At 36.2% G+C, this 20,708-nt stretch overlaps 1 protein-coding gene across 1 annotated transcript in view; it reads left to right on the top strand.

Annotated features, from left to right (window-relative positions):
• Positions 1-20,708, top strand: part of DOCK9 (dedicator of cytokinesis 9) — a gene marked incomplete at its 3' end in the record, with an annotated part of 114,765 nt that overhangs the window by 77,309 nt on the left and 16,748 nt on the right. Inside the window, exons 31-39 of the mRNA XM_010155614.1 lie at positions 1,290-1,468; positions 2,253-2,369; positions 3,765-3,885; positions 4,875-5,008; positions 8,234-8,348; positions 9,920-9,986; positions 13,026-13,073; positions 14,940-15,007; positions 18,868-18,983. Coding sequence (XP_010153916.1) covers positions 1,290-1,468; positions 2,253-2,369; positions 3,765-3,885; positions 4,875-5,008; positions 8,234-8,348; positions 9,920-9,986; positions 13,026-13,073; positions 14,940-15,007; positions 18,868-18,983 — 965 coding nt within the window. The remainder of the gene's footprint in view (positions 1-1,289; positions 1,469-2,252; positions 2,370-3,764; positions 3,886-4,874; positions 5,009-8,233; positions 8,349-9,919; positions 9,987-13,025; positions 13,074-14,939; positions 15,008-18,867; positions 18,984-20,708) is intronic.

Below are 20,708 nucleotides of genomic sequence, written 5' to 3'. Positions count from 1 at the left end.
GAGCCTTCTCTTCTCCAGGCTGAACAAGCCCAACTCTCTCAGCCTGTCCCCATAGCAGAAGTGCTCCAGCCCTCTGAGAATCCTCATGCCCCTCCTCTGGATTCTCTCCAACTGTTCCATGTCCTTATGTCGGGGTCCCCACAGCTGGACACAGTACTCCAGGTGGGGTCTCACCAGAGCAGAGTAGAGGGGCAGAATCCCCTCCCTCGACCTGCTGGCCACACTTCTCCTGATACAGCCCAGGATACGGTTGGCTTTCTGGGCTGCCAGCGCACACGGCCGGCTCATGTTCAGCTTTTCATCCACCAAACCCCCAAGTCCTTCTCCTCAGAGCTGCTCTCGATCCACTCTCCACCCAGCCTGTACTTGTGCTTGGGATTGCCCCGACCCAGGTGCAGGACCTTGCCCTTGGCCTTGTTGAACTCCATGAGGTTGGCAGTGGCCCACCTCTCCAGCCTGTCCAGGTCCCTCTGGATGGCATCCCTTCCCTCCAACGTGTCGACCGCACCACACAGCTTGGTGTCGTCGGCAAACTTGCTGAGGGTGCACTCAATCCCATCATCCATCCCAGCACCCAAAGTTGCTTCATTTGGGCACATGTGTTGCAAATGCAGTCTCTCCATTACACTTGTACTCCACACTGCTTATTTTTGGGACCATTTTCTTAGAGAATATCAATTAACCAAGATCAGTTGTTAGTTGTCTTTATAGTCTATACTCATAAAAGATACCTGTGTAGGATAATGAAGAAGGAACTTAAAACTGCAGTACAGATATCTAAAACTTTGTAATCCATGTTTTGCTTGCAGTTCTTCAGATTTATTAACGTATGACTCAACCACAAACTAAAAATTAAATTCCTCTTCTGCCATACTACTAAATTCCTGAAATATCAGATATGCACAACCTTTGTGCACTATGCATTTTCAGTGCCTGAATATAGATTTAAAATTTGGAGCTATAAGATGCTGGTCCAGGTAAATTTAAGAGGAACACTTTTGAATATTGGACAGTATTTAAATATTTTCTAAAAATAATGTATCTAGATTTTGCCAGCTTCAGTTGATTGAATATACGTTCTCATTGTTTGTTCAATAAATTCATCATTGTACAGTGAATTGGACTAGGGATATATGCAACTATGATTATATATTTTATATATATATACACACACATATATATATGAATTTGTCAGTAATGTTGGAAACATTTTAGTTCAGCCTTAAGTTAATTGATAAGTTTATCTAAATAATCCCATTCCTTACATAGAACTTGTACTTCACTTCCAGACCTTCACCTGGACTATTCATTAACTGATGAGTTCTGTAAAAATCACTTCTTAGTGGGACTGCTTCTAAGGGAGGTGGGCAATGCATTACAAGAGTTCAGAGACGTGCGGCAGATTGCTATTAGTGTGCTCAAGAATTTGATGATAAAGCATTCTTTTGATGATAGATACGCTTCCAGGGTAAGTGTATTGCTTTGGTAGTAGTACAAAGGATTAAGTGTGCACACATGCAGAAAACTCTTTTTTATATATAAAAGTAATACTATTGCAGTAATACTATTTCTGTTCAGATTGTGATGACAATATGTATGAAAATTATATCAAAATCAATCTGAAAATCGCATATTTTTACCAAATGAAAGCACAAAGCAACTTTTAACATAGTTGCGTGTGTTGTTTACATTTTAGCACAGCATAATCTAACTGTTGGTTTTAAAATAATCAGATTTTAATAAACATTTTTAAAGCCCTTATTTTCATTAAACATTAGCTCTTAATATTTGGTGGCTGTCCTTCCATCATCATCATTTGTGAAATGACTATAAGAAAGCTACAAGTCATGATAGTAAATTTAGAGTGATTTTTAGTTTTTCTGACTTTATTTTTAACATCAGCTGTGCTGTGGAGAAGCCATACAATTTTAATGGAAAATATTAATTTATCAAGCTAACATAATATTAATTGGTTAGTCTTAGCTAAAATCACATTCATTTAGGGGTTTGTTCTGCATTATGTTGAAAGACTAAAGTGTACTGACCTCCTGTAAATTAGAATGAAATACAGTGGTTCACTGCTGTTGCCGTTTATGAACTATGTCATTTGTGAACTTAAAAATGTGGCTTCTGGCTTGGCAAATATTTATTAAATGTTCCTTTTTTGTAATTTAGGAGTAAATAACTTTAAAAAAATTAGTGATTAAAGATTAAATCTGTAATTTGTTAATGAAGTGTTGAACTCTCTTTAGAGCCATCAAGCAAGAATAGCCACTATGTATTTGCCGCTCTTTGGACTGCTCATAGAAAATGTACAGCGAATTAATGTTAAAGATGTGTCTCCGTTTCCTGTTAACCCTTCCAGCAATGTGAGTGACCATTTCTATTTGGTATTCTGAACATTTTTATCACAGTTTATTGGTAACATGTATACCAGACAATGTGTACTTACAGCGAACAGAGCTTCATAAACTTCAGAGTTCTGTGAGCTTGTTCTCCTTCCTTTCTGTGAGATTAAAAGCTTAGTTAACCTTCATGGGCTTGGTTGCAGTTTCTCTGGTCCAGCTAAGTTATGTCCAACGTGACAACTGGCTGGTTTGGTCCTACACACAGGTTCTAGTGCCTTTATTGATCTTGAACCTCTGAATATTGTTGGAGAATGCTGGACCACAGAGATTGCCACAGCACCGTTGTAATGCCATGTGATTATACTGCCATGTCACATCTTGCTTTTGCTGTATCTCTGGTGAACATGCCTATATTTCAATACAGGCATATGACTGGATGCGCTGCATCTTTCTGAGCAGCCAGAGAAGCTGAAGGAACAGTGTATTTGAAGTAAAAAATAATGTGTTTTTGGTGCAATTTAATGACCTTCCTTTTATATCTATTAACCAGTTTTGATACACTTTCTGTGAGAGGAGAATTATTTAAATTGTCTCTGTTCTTTACTCAAAAGTGACACTTCCTTTTAGTCTGCCTGCTAGTTTGCCTAAACAGTTTGCCTCTCTTCTTGAGATCCTGGCAGTGGAGGTATTTGCACATACTTCATTTTTATGCAGGAGGATACTCCCTGAACATCTAACACATAGAGAATTAGTTATGATTGCTAACATCCCAACACATACAGTAGCTGCTGTTACTGTTAGCAGGAAAATTGTCTATTAGTGTTAGATTTTTTTTTTATCTTGTTTTCCAATTCAGTCCAACAGTGACCTAAATGGACCACAAAAAATTTGGTTAATTTTGAGACATTAGTGAAGAACTCTTAACCTTGAGAGTGTGCACTATAGGAGAATTGATTCAGTTGAATTTGCAAAGATGTATTTTTAATATATTATGGTGGCATATATTTATTGAACCCAAGATTTAATTATCATGTAATTAATTTTTGTCCATATCTTGCTGTGTTCCTTTTGGTATTAAAAAAAAAAAAGTTCACAATACCCTTCCAACAAGAGAAATGCCTGGGTGTTTGAAATAAAAGTAATTTGGGTCTTTTGGAAATACCTGTTTGATAATGTTTAAAATTCAATGGAATATTTCTTTCTTTGATGTTTCCTGGGGTATCTTAAGTTTTAGGCTATCCCAAGCCTGTGCAAATACCTGAACACCTAATTCCATCCTTTTGAGCCTATTTAATAGAAATTAAAATTTAAGAAAGAAACGTATAACCGATACTGCTCTCAAAGATAACACGTCATATTCAGTAAATCCATAATGTTGGAAAACAGTAATCACATTTTCGTCTCTTTTCCGAACAGAGTGCAAAGGATGATGCACTTAATTTGCCAACTGCAAGTCAGCTAGTAACACCACAAAAATCAGGAAACACATTGGATAACAATCTTCCTAAAGATCTATTTGGTGTTATCTCTGGCATTGGTAAGCACTTTAAAAAAACAAAATGAAAAAGGAAGCAGTTTCCTTTTTCACTTGTTACCAGAAATAATTGTTCTGTGTCCAACTTGGTTCCTTTCTGCATGTATCCTGGGATGTTATTGCTACTTTAATTAACAGAACCCTGATGCATTCAGCTCTTCAGCACTGATTGGAATTCACAGCCTGTACATGAAATCTTTCTTTTGGGATTTTTTTTTTTTTCTATTTGAAACTAAAGTTATTTCCTGGAGAGAGCTGCTGCTGTTTTTTTCCCTCATCAAATAGTTCTTGTCTTGCTGACGAGCAGTAGGAGGCAAGAATAGCCTCGGTCACCCATGGCAGGAGTGCCGTAATCCACCATTTTGTCCGTGGTGCTGGAGACCACCTCTGAGTGGAATGCTGCTTGTGCACAGCTGTGGGCACCCTCCTGTCTGTCATCTTAGTGTGGTTTTCTGTTTGTTGTTCTCTGCTGTAAATGGTTGTGACTTACTAGTCATTGAGAAAAATGGGGAAGGGGAGTTTTTTTAAATACACATGCTTCTTCACTTAAGTGTGTGTATTGCTACATATAATTTTGCTACATAGATTAGATATCAGGAAGAAGTTCTTCCCGGAGAGGGTGGTGAGGCACTGGAACAGGTTGCCCAGAGCAGCTGTGGATGCCCCATCCCTGGAAGTGTTCAAGGCCAGGCTGGATGAGGCTTGGAGCAACCTGGTCTAGTGGAAGGTGTCCCTGCCCATGGCAGGGGGGTTGGAACTAGGTGGTCTTTAGGGTCCCTTCCAACCCAAACCCTTCTATGATTCTATGACAATGCTGAAAACTGTCCTCATTAAAAGTAACTAAATGGAATTAATTATTTTTCTGCTTTAAACAGATATATGGTGGTTTTAGGAGTCTTGCCAAACTATGGAGTGGTTTCTTTCAGTGCTTGTATTGTTCGAGATTTTTATATTGTTCTGTTTTTTTCTTGTTTGTTTTTGTTTTTTTTTAGCTTCCCCATACACCACATCAACTCCAAATATTAATAGCGTGAGGAATGCTGACTCAAGAGGCTCTCTTATAAGTACAGACTCAGGAAACAGTCTTCCAGAAAGACACAGTGAAAAGAGCAATTCCCTAGACAAGGTAAAAAAAAAACAACCCAAACCGAAATAAAAAAAACAAAGTGCATTTCTAAAATTAACTATTAATTCTCATGAGTTAACTTCTGTATTCTGCATTGGGAATGGGCTTTCTAGAATAACTGTAGAGCAGAATTTTATGTAAGTTTTTCCTTTTGCAAAATAATTATCATATGAACTCTTTTTGCATTGCCTTTATTAAGTTGTTTTGTAGAAAATACAAGGTTTTCAGTGTAGGGACAGAAACAAGCAGTTGTTTCCTTTGCTAGAGAAAGGCTCTAGGTGCAGTGTATTGAATTTCTCTTGAGAACTGAATGCTAGTTAGGACATGTTTCTGTTTTGTGGAGACCTTCACTCCATCTTGTTCTGTACACAATATAAGTAGCATTTAAAAAAATGTTTAAAAATTACTTTCTGTGTTTTTCCTCTAGGTAACTTCTTTTATATAATTAGTTTGACTTTTCAAAATCGTTTCACTTTAAAGCTGTTACAGATTAGGAGCTCTGGCTGCAGTAGCTATGAGGTGTTCAGTCATGTCTTTCTAGAGCTTGTGTTGATACTGATCACGTTTTCTTACATCTTGTTGTGCAAGTCACAACGTCTTAACTTTTTCCCCTTGACTCTGACATGCCTTCGTGTAGCAGAGAGAGAAGCTTCTCAGAAGGCACTCTGCTCATGCTATGCGCCCTAACGGAGAAGAAGAAGAAAATTCTCACCCTGCAAAGAAAAACCGTGTTACTATGGATTTTTCACTTCTGACAATTCCGGCTTTGCCAGAGAAAATTTTGCATGCCGCTTTCTCTCTTCAGTTACAAGAAGTATTTGGTTTTTGTGCTTGGTATAGTTAAGCTTCGGAGTGAAGTGTGTGATCAGTAGTTTTGCCACTTCTTTGCAACAGTTGAATCTGAAGGCAAATTCGTACCATGTAACCATGCAAAATACCATTAAATGCCAAACCTGGAATAGCTCATGTACGTGACTCAATTTAAGCACAGAAATCCAATCAGCTTAAATATCAGCAGAATTTGAGTCTTAGGGTCTTTAATATAAATAGAACTAAAAAATCTTCTTTGACATTGACCAAGTAAACAAAGAAATATCTTGTGCATACACTGTTGCTAAATGGCAATGCTGTCATCTATTACCTAGTTGTCATGTTGTTAATTACTAATGTGTAGTGGTTTTACCAAGTAAAAGAGTTTTCAAAGGAGTCAACATCCTTTGAAAATTCTAATCTGGCCTGCCAATTTAGGTAATACAGGATTTATGTTTTGCATGCTGTTAATATTTTTCCCCAACTAATACTTAATCCTGGCTTCTTATTCATTGTTTTTCCAAACTTTCTTTCTAGTAGATCAGTTGTTCTGTGCACGCTATCTTCGAATTTTTGCTCATTGCTTGATATCATTACTGAAGAGCCATGTTTTTGTTCTAATTGTCTTTCAGAATAACCTGTAGAACTATACTTTTGGAGTCAGAATTGACTGGAAGTATTTCAGTTTCTATTTTATCATGTGCATCCTTTTTAGGTTATTGACATGGTATTTTAATTAAGCTTGAGAGTAGCTATAGTCGTAGTTTTTTATCCATGTACATGGTCAAGTCTTTTAAAGGGATATTATCTAGTGTGCTAGACAGCATCTGAAAGTCTAGGTAACTCAAATTCTGTTTCTGCTCTGGCACCCATTAACTGCCTGCTGTATTTCAGTATCCAAAAAGCTGTATCGCAATACCTCCTTGTTCACCAGAGGTACTTCAAAGACAAACAGTTTGTGAGTTACCCAGTTCAGAATCTGCAATAATCAGGCTTATGTAGGTGTCCATTTTCTCCTAAATTAACTAATTCCTGGCTCGTATTAGTCATTGATTCACATTCACTTTCACTAGACATCCCTTCAGTGACAGACTTGCACAGATTGTTTTAGGACAGCAGTTCTCTCCTTTTATGTGGACCCGGCAGTCAGTTGATGGGTGAAATGTTCCCTCGTGGATTAGCCTGTCTCTTGCTTTCAGTGAGGAGTGTTCCTGAAAGGGTTGCTCTACCCTTGAGGTGTTGGTGCTTCTTGCTTTGTTTGTGAAACCAAGAGTTTTTCTCCCTTGAGTCTATATATTATTTTTTGAATCCTAATTTTGATATGAAGGATTACTTCCAATACTGGCATGTGCCCTTAAAAAGGGTTGGGGAGCCAAGATGATCTAGTTTTCTCTTAGAAACGAAAGAGTTGCACAGGTCAGTTGCATCAGACTGTTGACTTTACAGAAAACTTATGTCTGGTCCATTTTCCATTCGCTTAAGTGACTTCATATTGGAAGTGAGAAATAAGCATTAAAAAGGGCATAATATATCCTTTAAACAAACATTTATGTAGTATATCTGTAAAAACCTCAGACTGGGGATTTTGTAACACTTGATTGTGTGGAAATTATTCTTTAACAGCTAAGTCTTTGCATGAAGTTCTGTTTATATATTCTCATCCTTTTTTTTGCCTTTTTTTATGGTACACATTTTGAAAGATAAGTTATAGGGTGTTTTGTCGGGTTTTTTTGGGCTGACTTAAGTATTGAGCATTGCTGATTAACTTTTCACAAGTGTAAGAATTCTATCACCAAATGAAGGAGGGAAGATGATGTTGGTTTTTTGGTTTTTTTGTTTTTGGTTTTTTTTTTTCCCCCCCACCCCTTGAGGCAAGGGCAAGTTAGTTATTAGTAGTTAATATTCCAAAACGTGTATTATTGCCATTCATGTATACTTTCCTTGGGGTTCTTTCATCTTTAAATGGAAAGAATTTTGTAGAGTCAGGTCTGTAAGCAGTTCGGCATAAAGTCTCTTCAAAAGCAAAGGAGCACATATCTATCAACTACCAGTAGCATTTATTTTCTAAGTATTTCATCTAAGCAGAAGGGGCATGTCTGATTTCTACAATATGGGTATCTATGTATAATTAAGTTGAATAATAATCACTGTTAGATAACTTTTCTTCTTATTCCTCCCTCTGGGGGGAAGAAAATCATACAAAGAAGGAAATAAAAATAAACAAAAATGAGGAGTCTTAATTTGGTATACTTCATGTGTGTAATGTATGTTTTAGTGACCTGTCTCTACGTGACATTTTTGTCTCCATTCTGAGATCCTTTTTCTGTTGCAGGAATTAGTAAGGCAATTTAAAATGTTTTAGTTTATTATCACTTTAAGAACTCTTGAGCCAAAATATGTCTATTTTTCTTTCAGAATCAACAGAGCAGCACTGTAGGAAGTTCTGTAGTTCGATATGACAAACTTGACCAAGCAGAGATCAAAAGTCTGCTCATGTGTTTCCTTCATATTTTAAGAAATATGTCAGAAGGTAGGTAATTCCACCCATTTTTCATAAATTTGAAATCAGGTATTGGATTTCTTGCTGTGATTTTAATACCTTTTCAAAATCAGATTATTTCATGTGTAGTTACCATGTTGTCCTCCATTTTACAAATACGTGTGTTTGATCAAACTGAACTCTGAAACCTTGAAAGCATTAAATATTCATGATTCTTTCAAAGCGTGAGGCTAACTAAAGGACTTTGTAAGAGAGCAAATATTTGTGTGTGATTGTACAGTCTGGTTTGGAAATCGGACATGAAGAATTGATCAGTAGAACAGCCTTGGCATAGTCCACTTCTCTGTTCTGCAGAACGCCCTGTATGACAGGGAACCAAATTAAATGATCACCATGTATGATTCCATTTCTGGAATGATGGTATTAGTGCTTCTTCATTCTCCTGGATTGTTTATGAGATGATCCATTGAATTTTTGAGTCATATTAGCCTGGAAAAAGTTGCGGAGGTATAGAAATACTAAATGAATGTCAAATCCTAATTTTTTACTAGGACCTTAGAACTTATTGATCAATGATAGGGATGAATTTATTTTAAGAGGAGGTAAGTCCCTTCTGGTAAAAAAAAAAAAAAAAGATTTTTCAGTTTATGCTGAACAAGAGTAGTTAATTATTTTCCCTGACTATGTTAATGTTAATTACCAAAAAATGAGTTTATGTTGTACTTTAACTCTAATTTATTGCACCACTTAATCCAGAATGAGAATTGATAGTAAGTTTTCATCACACCATTAGTTTTTCATTTCATTACATAGATAGTATTTTATGCATTTTAATTACAAAGGATAATAAACCCTCAAAATATCTCTTTCACTATTTTGCACTTTGAAATATGTAAAAATCAGTCAGAATTTCTAAGAAATTCAAGTTAAAATTTACATAAGCATAGTGGGACTCTTTTTGGTCTCAATTCTCCTGTAAAAGAACATGTCAAATAAACTTTGCCACACGTCTTTGTAATCATTTTGAATTTGTTAGCTAATTTTGAATATTTTTGGCAAAAGAAACCAGGTCTTGGCTATGCAACTACAAGCTTTGCAAAAAATATATAACCGTTTTTGAAACCTGTGCAAATGAAGAAAATCTGAAACCTGTACTGAAAAACTATCCATAGTAAAGCACTGTAAATTAAAGAAGAAAAAGAAATAATTAATTTGAACTTAAAAGATGTTGAGACCAATCTATAAAGAAGCAGGTTGTAGGATTAACAGTCCAAATTATTATGAAGTTTTATATTTTTAGAACATTGTAGTCACTACTGACTACACAATTATTACTATGGAAAATATGAAGTTGTATGGGAATACTATGGGTTAATTAAAAGAACAGTGTACGAATTCATTTAGAGAATTGATATGTGCATTTATATAATCAGGTTCAAGGAAAACTTTAAATAGTAACAGTTATCCATACCCCACAAGCCATTTTTAGATTCTCTGAATCCTCATTATCTGAAAACTAAGAACTGATGTTAACTCATCTACTTAATATTTTTATGTATTTGCTGCCTCTGTTTTGTTGTTAATATTCTTCATTTTCCCAGATGCACTGTTTACATACTGGAACAAGGCTACAAAATCTGAACTCATGGACTTTTTCACTATTACAGAGTAAGTCTATAGTTGAACTTGTCATTAAATCATACAATTTGCTACACTGTTTAAAAACATGAGTGTGGATATATGCGGGTGTGTGGGTTGGGTTTTTGTTTGTTTGGTTGTTTTTTTTAAAAAAAACTAATACCGTCTTGGTCTCTTTATAGAAAGCCTTATCTTGATGTGCACAATTGCATGTCTGTCAAATTCCATGGTAATTTCAGGAGCTGGGGTGTATAGTAGTGATCTCAGGAAGTTCCTGAACAGCCAGCAGAGCTCAGAATATTGCTGTGCTCATGGAATAGGAACCAACTGTCTTGTTACCTGTCTGCCTTAAAATGCATCTTGAACTGTGAACTGCTGAAATAACTTTGTTGTGTATCAAAATGGATTGAATTGCTTAGCTTCAGGAACAAAAGGATATGAACTATCCTCCTCGCATTCCTCTCATGCCTTCTGCCATCCTGTAAGGAAAAAAATATAGGGCAAATCCAGCATTTGTTAGCAGTGGCTACACTCCCATCCATATGCACACTTAGTGTGTTTGTTCATAAGAATTGACTGATAGATGAATAAAAGTGAACAATGTGCTGTTTGCTGGAAGTGGTGCACCACGGAAGCCTTTCTGCTTGGCTTGCTGCTTCATTAGACTGCTTTCTTTTGTTTCAGTAGTAGAGGATCAATCAAAATAATGCCAGTCATTCATTATGCTATGGAACATGTTACTATTTTAAGGAATATATTGTCAATAGTGTTTTAACTCATCATTTAAGTAGATCTAGCATGATATTGATTGTACCAGAGACAGAACTGGATTTCATACACCTCTGGCTTCGGAGAGTGTAAACTGTACAGAATCAGTTGTAAACACTATTTTGCTGTTAGTGACTTCTTATTGACATCCTGGATAGAATTAGTTTGTGATAAAAGGAGTAATCTCAAGTTTCTAATTGTCAAAGATGATTTCCATCACAATAGCATTGTATGGTATACAGACTAAATTTTCCATCCTGTAAGTACAGTGGATGATATCAAAGTTCCTTAAACTAGAGCTCATAAAAGCCTACCTCTTCTGATTCTAGTAGTATTTTAGCAACAAAAACCATTTGTTTTGATGATGTTTTTTATTAATACAGGATATTACAGTAGTTTCTCATTACATCAGTAAGTGTTTCTGGTAGATTGATACTCACCATGCAAAGTAATTTATCAGAAAAACTTAGAATCTAAAACTGGCAAGAAGGTACTAAACAGGGGAATTGAGGTGAGTTTGTGAATAGAGTGAGAAGTTTGGGGGAGGTAAACACCATCGTGACTGCAGTTTGGAGACAGCTAATCTGCTTAAGGTCCAGAGCTGAGTTCAAAGAGACAAAATGGAGCTGAGTTCAAGAGACTTTGCCAGCCTTCTCCCTCATTCACAACTAGCACATGAAACAGAGTGCCGGAGAACTGGCTTTCAGTTTGGAACTACTGAAGAAAGAAGAACTTTCAGAATATTCTTATCCGTGGGGCAAGGGAAATTGCATTAAGTGTTCTGAATTTTCAGGATAAGTACAGTGGGAAGAGAGTCAGATAAAATCATTGTTACAGCCTCCATTCACACCACTTTTCTTGGTTTGAAACTGTGACTTCTAGTTTATTAGTTATCAATGTTGTACTTACCCGTTCTGAGAAGAAGCAGAGGTACTTGGCAAATTAGGTTATACTTTCAATTTTCTTGCTGGATCGGAACCAGTAGTATTATGATTATGTACAATATATGTTCATATTGAAGTATAGATTTTATTTTTTTTTACTGAAAAATTATGCAGGGGGTGGGGGTGTGTGAAGAGAATTTCCTTTTATCATCATCTTACTGTAAAAGCAGATTCCCTTTAGAAAACAGTTCTGTCAGAAACCCTGTGGTTATCATGGAATCTGGAGACCTTAAAAGAAACAAAACAAAAAAAATCCTTACATGTACCCACAGTTTAGGCCAAGGGGAAAAAAGCAAAATGTCCCTTATTCGGAACCATTATACATCTTTTGCAAAATATGTATATATATGTAATGTCTGGTTATCTTTGTTTCTGTCCTTTATTGTTACTTTTCCTGGATTGCTGTTTGTTTGTAATTAACTGTGGGCCTCATTTCACATAATGAAATTTTCTCTATGGTAGCTGAGGCTAAACATCTCTATAAATAGAATCATAGACTCACAGAATGGTTTGGGTTGGAAAGGACCTTAAAGACCATCCAGTTCCAACCCCCCTGCCATGGGCAGGGACACCTTCCACTAGACCAGGTTGCTCAAAGCCTCATCCAGCCTGGCCTTGAACACTTCCAGGGATGGGGCATCCACAGCTTCTCTGGGCAACCTGCGCCAGTGCCTCACCACCCTCTCCAGGAAGAACTTCTTCCTGATATCCAATCTAAATCTCCCCACTTTCAATTTAACCCCGTTACCCCTTGTCCTGTCACTACAGGCCCTTGTAAAAAGTCCCCCCCAGCTTCCTTGTAGCCCCTTCAGGTACTGGAAGGTGCTATAAGGTCTCCCCGGAGCCTTCTCTTCTCCAGGCTGAACAAGCCCAACTCTCTCAGCCTGTCCCCATAGCAGAGGTGCTCCCGCCCTCTGAGCATCTTTGTGGCCTCCTCTGGATATTAAAATAATGAATTAAAATATTAAAATTCTCTGCAAGATGAAGCACTTGAACCTCCTGCTTACAGTTTACTAATGTGTCTTGGTTTTTTGACATTTTGGTCCTTCTACCTTGTCACTGTTAGACTCTCAGGGCTGATTTGATTCAGAGTGTTGAGATGGTTGTGCTCTGGTGGCAGACTTAGGTGTCGTATTTGCCCTAAACAAAAACCGTTTGTGACTGATTTCAGAAGATACTTGTTTAGCTTTTCTTGACTTGGGTACTGGAAGGGAATTTTAAGGGTGGGAGAAAAAAAAAGTTTTACAATCTAAGAGTTTAACTGTAAACAAAAATAATAGCTGAATAATTCCAATGTATGTAAATCTAGGAGAGATTGGTTTAAGCGTTGCTTTTCTGACTTATGTGTTCTCTGCAGAGTATGCTTACATCAGTTCCAGTACATGGGAAAGCGATACATAGCCAGGTACTGTGTGGAATTTAGATTTTACTGTCTTGTTCCCGAAGAATAATAGTGTGTATAATATGTCTTGAATCTCTATTACAAATAAATTGCATGAGTAGAAGAGTTGCTGTGAAATGATACATAACAGTTTGAAGTAAGTAGCTGGTTACGGTATTAACACACCTGTATGCTGTCTGAAAGTCTGCTATCTGGTTAAGAATGATGTCTGTGTTGTATTTCTTGTCAATTACTTTAAAATCCATCCTTTAAATGCTATCTTTTACAGTATTTTTTTCCTGGAAATAGTGTCTTTGGGGAAGAAATGTTATTATTTAATTGTTTTGTTTATTCACTTGGCCATAAATTTATAAGACATTTCAACATGGTTTTATTATCTAATGTTTTTACTGAAAGGTCAGTAGTGACCATTCCAATGCTGCTGGCTTCCAATTGGAAGTCTGAAGTACTGTTAGATACCTGTATGTTCCTGTGGAAGGCTGTTTAGGAGAATCTGTGGGAGTCAGGATCACGTACTAATATTATTTGACTATCTTCACATTAATATGGTTTTTAATGCAAAGTACTTTATGAAAAAAGTACAGCAACTTGTGTAGGCCTTACACTGTGATTGACATGGTAATACGGTTATAATTAAACTTGTGGGGTTGAAATACTGGTCCTCTTAACTCAGTGAGGAAGTTGTTGCTGACTTTGGGTGGTAAACTTTAACTACACTGTTAGCTTTTTTGTTTTAATTTAGATTTAATAGTGTGTGAATCTCTTTCTACAAACAACAAACTCGAGAAATCTCTAAGGAGATAGTCAGGAAAAAAAGGAATCTCTGTTCACATACCCTAAAAATATCAAAGGCCAAAATAAATCTGCCTTTCTTGATGTTTTGATTGTAAACTTTGTGTTTTAAATGTACTTTAAACTCTGGGTTTACAGGAGGTTAATTTTCAGGCTTTTTGTCAAAATTCTTCAAACTAATTTGACTAGCTGATAGAGAAAACTACCACACTGTCTTTTTGTTTACTGATCACTTAGTCTGTCTATTGCATGTTAATGCTAAAAACATTAAGCTATAGAAATGCTCTGGTGTTCTGCAGACATACTGAATTTTCCCAGTAAATGTATCTTTCTAGTCTTTCACATTGTCATTACACTGAAGTAAATCACAATCTATGCACATACTCTTAAAATACACAAATGATAGCATGAAAGGGAACAGGGAATTCTGTAATTCAAGCACTGGTTTTCATTTTTTATCAGCTCTGGTGGTGGTACACAATAGGAAGTTAGCCTGTACTGATTGCTAACACAGATCACTTTTCTGTTTTCTTCACTTGATTGCTGCAAGTTTAACAAAGTATATGGCTCTTCTCCCTTCCTGCTTGGGTAAGATGTACATGATAATACCTCAATTAATCCCTGCTCTTCTGTTGCATGTATGCTTTCTAATTTTACCACTGTGTGTCGTTCTGACTCTTTTTTCTAAAATTTTTACAATCAAAATAGAGGATTTGCTTTTGAGTTCTGAGTATTGTCAGAATATTTGTTTTCAGAAGCTCTGAAGTAAGTTTAGCACTTCAAGAGCTACTGCTTGTGTGCTTTTGCTCTCATGTTTTGAGGTTTTAAGAAAGAGTTTGCTGTGATGCTTTTTCTTAAGCCACCTATTTTTGTTTTATAAATAAAACAGTAAATAGGTTGCATTATGATTCTTTCTATAAAACTTCCTGTGCTTAACTAACACTTCCTGTCTTGCTGCAGTTTGACATGTCTAACTTTTGCTTCTATCCCATTTCACCCATCTTGCAGGAACCAGGAGGGGTTGGGATCCATAGTTCATGATCGAAAATCTCAGACATTACCTGTTTCCCGTAACAGAACAGGAATGATGCATGCCAGATTGCAGCAGCTGAGCAGCCTGGATAACTCTCTCACTTTTAACCACAGTAAGTCTCATGACATGATAACATTCATCATCCTCAACCAGTACCACAACACCAGAGACAGGTCCCAGAGCCACACCAGTGCATTTTAATGACTTTTACTGTTCTAGGTCAAACGAATAGCTGGAACCAGTCGATGGTCTGTTCCCTGCTTTATAATAGAACGGTCAATGCTGGCTGATGCCATAACATGGAGCATGGTTAACTACAGCATATTTTAAAGTTGTATTTTAATTTTTTTCATTACATGCACTTTGACTTTGTGCTGCTTGTAGTTACAAAATATACTAATTTTTTTCCTATTTGCTTCATTAAGGTTCATTTTTCCTCCCCCACTTGATCTTATAAATGATTATTCTAAAAGTAAAAAATATGCCCTCTGACCATACCTCCATGTTTTGACATCCCCCAAGGAGAAATAAGTTTCTTAGAATTTCTACAGAAATTATGAAGCCCATGATTTGGTTTGTGTGGAAGTGAAAAAGCGTCCAATAATGAAGTGATTTTTCTGTTTTCAGTGTGAGAAAAATATCAAGTATTCTTGGAATTTCTGTAGACAATGGTAAGATTTAATTAGGCTGAAGTCAGCTTGTATAAGACTGCTGTATTGAAAACTAAATCTGCTTGTGGCCTATCTTTTTAAACATGCTGCTCTTAAATTGCAAAATATACTGTACGAGAAGTATTCTGAAGCACCATTTTTCAGTTTTCAGCTTCACAAAACAATGAAACTGGTTTTGATTAATCCAGTAAAATATAACACTGGTACTGAAAAGAACTGTGTGCAGTAAAGCAATTGAGTTAACTGTACGTTCACTGTGTTCATCCTTTTATTTCCCAAAGCATATCTAACTGTTCCTTAAAATCTTTTAGCTCATTATCTGTAATGTAAAGCCCCAGTTGCACAAGACTTACCATATGGTCTAGTGGAAAACTGAAAAAAAATTCTACCAAACCCCTCTGTTTATAAATGCATCGTCTTACCTGTTCAAATATAAGTAATACAATTCTCTGATTGTAAAATCGTCAGAAAACTGTATAGTTGTGCAAATTATGGGTTTTTTTCTGGTAATCAGTCTGCTACTGCTGTATCATGATAATTTTTCTGATACACAAAACAGTCATTAGGTGACGACACATTCAATAAGGTAAAATATTTTGGAGATAAAGACTTAAAAAAAATCTCTGGGAGATAAATAACACTGCTGTTTCTGGGCCCTGTGCAAAGAGATTTTGTATTTCCAGAACTTTGCCAACTTTACTGATTTTTTAGGAAACGGTGAGCTGAAAGATTTTAATAAATGCATGCTTATGTAAAAAGAAACTTTCTGTTCTTTTCCATCTGAAGGAAATTATGAAGGAAGGTGTCTCATTCAGTTAACTGCATAGTGGTAATAGTTGGGTTTTTTTTTTTAATTGTTGGACACAATGAAAGTTATACCTCGTGTTGAACAAGGTTTTACAGGGTGAAAATACATTGCTATAAAAGCTATGTCAAATGTGAAATTGATCTTTATATCTTTGGCCTTGTTGTCGTTTTAGCTTGTTTAGTTGTCAGTCTGCTTGTATCATGTATCCAAAGTGTAGTTTTCAGAACCTGAATAAATCTTGCAGGTATCCTGTATGTACATACAGGAAGGACAGTCTGGTGGAAAGAGTTGCTTTACTTGTTTCTGAAATCATGAATCTTTGACAAGATAACTGTCTATAAATAGAAATTATAAACTTAATTTCTCCCTTCCTAATAATTTAAGCAAGGAGAAGAACTAGAACCAAAGTAAAGGTTTAAGGGATATTTCACATCTCTGAGGAATTTCAGCGTAAGTTTTATGCTGAAGCTTGAAAGAAATTAAGGACGTTGTTAAAATTTCTAAAGCATCTCTACAAACTACAGAAATGTAGGTTTATGTGAGTGTTGTTGGGGCTGGAGGAGAGGAGGGAGTTCAGTAGAGTAGTGACATGCAAACATACTGAAATACAATAGAGAGGCCCTGATCCATGATAGCAGTATATGATCATTGTCAAGCTCATAGTCACAAGAGTTTAGACCTTTTCAGTGTTCTTTAGTGGGTTTAAATCCAGTTACTCTGCAGTAGCGTGGATGTGTGGGTGCGTGTTCATGTGTGTGTCCAGGCAGATGTCTGTGTTGTGTGTGGTAATTGTAGCTTCATAGCTTCTTGTTAAGTTACATGTGAAAAATAAAATCCAGTATGTTAGTTATACATGAAGAAACCAACACTGTCTTCTCTAAAATAATAGCAAATTGAAATAAGGATTTTTTTTAGCAAGTATATGGAAAAAGCACTGCTAAATAAGTCTTCTAACTCAACCCAATTGAGTGTTGCTATAAGTTTGCATCCTGTCCAAAACTTCTGTCTCTAATAATATGGTGGAGTAATCAATTCATAACCCATTTATTTTTTTTGTTCTAAATTATTTATGTGAAAAGCAAAATTTGAACTTATTGGGAAGTCTGTTTCTTGACTACCGTTTTTACTTAGTATTTATAATAAGCCTTGCACCTTTCTTATCTGCAAGAGCAAACCAATTATTTCTTTAAAGAATATTTCCCCAGTCCTCAGTGTAGTTCTTAAAATGGTCATCATCTCTTGGGATATTCAACATTACTGAAACCACAGCCTAATTTAAGGATTTCTGGTCACCCAAATGTGATTGGTATGAAAAAAGATTTTTTAAGATTTCTTTAAGAAAAAGAAGAATAAAAAGAAAAATATTTGGGAAATGGGTGTTGTGATACAACTTTCTCCCAAATGCCAGTTCTTCCTTTCCATCGTTACAGAGGTGAAGGATGTAGTTGGATTGAAACCACAAAGATGATACAGGGGAGAGGAAGAGGTGGAGGCAGAGAGAGTGCAAAAGATAGAGGTGTATACTTCCTAATAGAAAGAATAGTTAAATCCAAAGAAACTGGTGATTATGGTGCATTTGTAGTTCAGCTAGGAAAGCAAGAAGGTGCAGAAAGAAATGGCCAGGTGTCATTATAAAAGAACACATAATTTCTTTTCTTCTTTTTTTTAGGCCTCAACAGGTTTGTCATGTTTGTCATTGATTTAGTGATGCTAAGTTGACTGTAAATCTAATATATAAACCTGATCCAGACCAAATTTTTATAAAGTAATGAGGGCATATTTGTCAATCTTCAAGATTACTGTTAGGGAACATAAACAACATATTATAACCAGTGTTGAAGCAGGATATGTTTTTTAAATTATTTAAATACAGTATTAGGCTAGAAATGATAAAATATTTTGATTAAATATTGAGTTATTGCATGGTATTGCTACAGAGCAGAATTAATTTGGGTAATCTTCAAATTAATTAATTTGGGTAATCTTCAGCTGCATAGTACATGATTGTATTCCTTCAACTCTTAGTGTTTTGTATTCTTATAATGATTGATTTATGATTGACTTTGATCGTTTTAACATCGCTAAATTACCAGTACATATTTTCAGCTGTAGCTCCATTCCTCTACAGTACTACTTTTAAGAATATATATGTGCGTATATATATAACTGTGTATTTATATATATACATGTGTGTATACATAGGTACACATATATATGAAAAATCAGACATTTAGTGTTTTAACTGCTGTTTAATGCTTCTATTGTTGACATTTGTACTTAATGTATTTTATGATCTTGTGCAAATCATTAGAATAATTATGTGCACATATTTGAAGAATATTTAAATACATATAAACTGTTTTTCTCTGTTGAATACTAACTTCTGTCAGGCTTTTTACTTGCTAATCTTTTCCTAGTTCAGCAAGTCTTTTGGAAATAAGAAACTTTAAATGAATATATCCTGCACTTACACTCCATTTGAAATTTCTGTAGGCTATGGCCATTCAGATGCAGATGTTCTTCACCAGTCTTTACTTGAAGCAAATATTGCCACTGAAGTTTGCCTTACAATTCTGGACACGCTGTCATTGTTCACAATGGCTTTTAAGGTTTGTTCTTGCTTGACTTGGTGTTAACATCTCCCATAATTACCTTTCTGAAAAAAGTATATTAAAAAAAATAGAATTATATTTTATAGTTTAGGAACACAGGATTGTATTTTTAGCACTTCTAGCATTATATTTCATTATTGTGTCATGTAAAAGCTGGTAACCTCTCACAGCAGAATGCTTTGGCTTCAGTTACACAGACTCCTTAGTGATCAGCCATAATCTGTAGGAAAAGCTCCTTCCTCATCCCAACTTCCTAAAAGTATTTATATAAAATACAGTGTCTACCTAATATTAATGATAAAATTGTCTTTTAAAGGCCATGTGGAGTGGAAGATCTATTGTATAGCAAAACCAAAATTCATAATTGGACACTATCAGACTTTATTAACACTTATTAATTAAGAGTAATTTGTGTGTTCCTTTTCTGTAACTTTTTTCAATTTGTCCACTAATAAGACCTTTTTTTACAGTTGTAACAGTTACTGTAGCTCTCCTGTGGAATCTTTTTATACCATGCCCACTTGCATACCTCTCCTGTCTGATTTTTTTTTTTGAGCTTTTCTAAACATTAAAGGTGAAGCTATAAAGAGGAGATATGCCAGCCCTAGCTTCTTTCTCCCCTAATTAGAACAGTGGACCTCTTTGTATCCAGATCCTTGCTTGAAGATTCCAATGTAGTGTCTTATTTTTAGTCTAGTTATGAAAACATGAGCTTATTTATAAGAAGTGCCTTTTATTAGTAACTTAATTAGAGTTTAGAACCAGCTCTGTCTACAGACCTCATGACAGACTTGAAAATGAAGTTACCTAGTTTAAAAGATTTAAAGAAGAATGAACACTAATCTTTTAGTTATCAGCTGCTCATCACACTTGGGACAGTCCTTTAAGGTTGTCTGTATGTAGTATGTTGAGACAGTAGGTAAGAGTATACCTGAATAGTCTACAAGATCGAAAACAGGTAGGAGAATCAGGAGCTTTTTCATCAACTGCACTAAAATACATAAAATCATAGAATTGTAGGATAGTTTGGGTTGGAAGGAACCTTGAAAGATCATCTAGTTCCATCCCCCCTGCCATGGGCAGGGACATCTTTCACTTGATCAGGTTGCTCCAAGCGCCATCCAACCTGACTTTGAAAGTAGCCAGTGATGGAGCATCCAACAGCTTCCCTGGACAACCTGTTGAAGTGTCTCACCACTCTCACTGTTAAAAAAATTCCTCTTTATGTCCGATCTGAACCTACCCTCTTTCAGTTTAAAACCATTGCCCCTTGTCACTACAGGCCGTAGTAAAAAGTCTGCTCCATCTTGCGTATAAGCACCCTTTATATTTTGAAAGGCTGTGATGAGGTCTCCCTGGAGCCTTCTCTTCTCCAAGCTAAACTGCAACTCTCTCAGCCATTCATTATAGGAGAGATGCTCTAGCCCTCTGACCATTTTTGTAGCTCTCTTGTGGACCCGCTGTAACGTGTCCAGGTTTTTTAATGTACTGGGGGCTGCAGACCTAGACACAGCACTCCAGGTGTGGGGTCTCACAAGAGCCGAGTAGAGGGGGAGAATCCCCTCCCTCGACCTGCTGGCCACACTTCTCTGGATACAGCCCAGGATATGGCTTGCTTTCTGGGCTGCAAGCACACATTCATTGAATTGTATCGTAGAATGGTTTGGGTTGGAAGGGACCTTAAAGACCATCCAGTTCCAACCCCCCTGCCATGGGCAGGGA

The sequence above is a fragment of the Eurypyga helias genome, unplaced genomic scaffold, assembly GCF_000690775.1.
Source record: "Eurypyga helias isolate BGI_N326 unplaced genomic scaffold, ASM69077v1 scaffold2567, whole genome shotgun sequence".
Lineage (NCBI taxonomy): Eukaryota > Metazoa > Chordata > Aves > Eurypygiformes > Eurypygidae > Eurypyga > Eurypyga helias.
The sequence above is the reverse complement of the archived record's forward strand: the minus strand, read 5'-3'. Positions and strand labels throughout refer to the sequence as shown.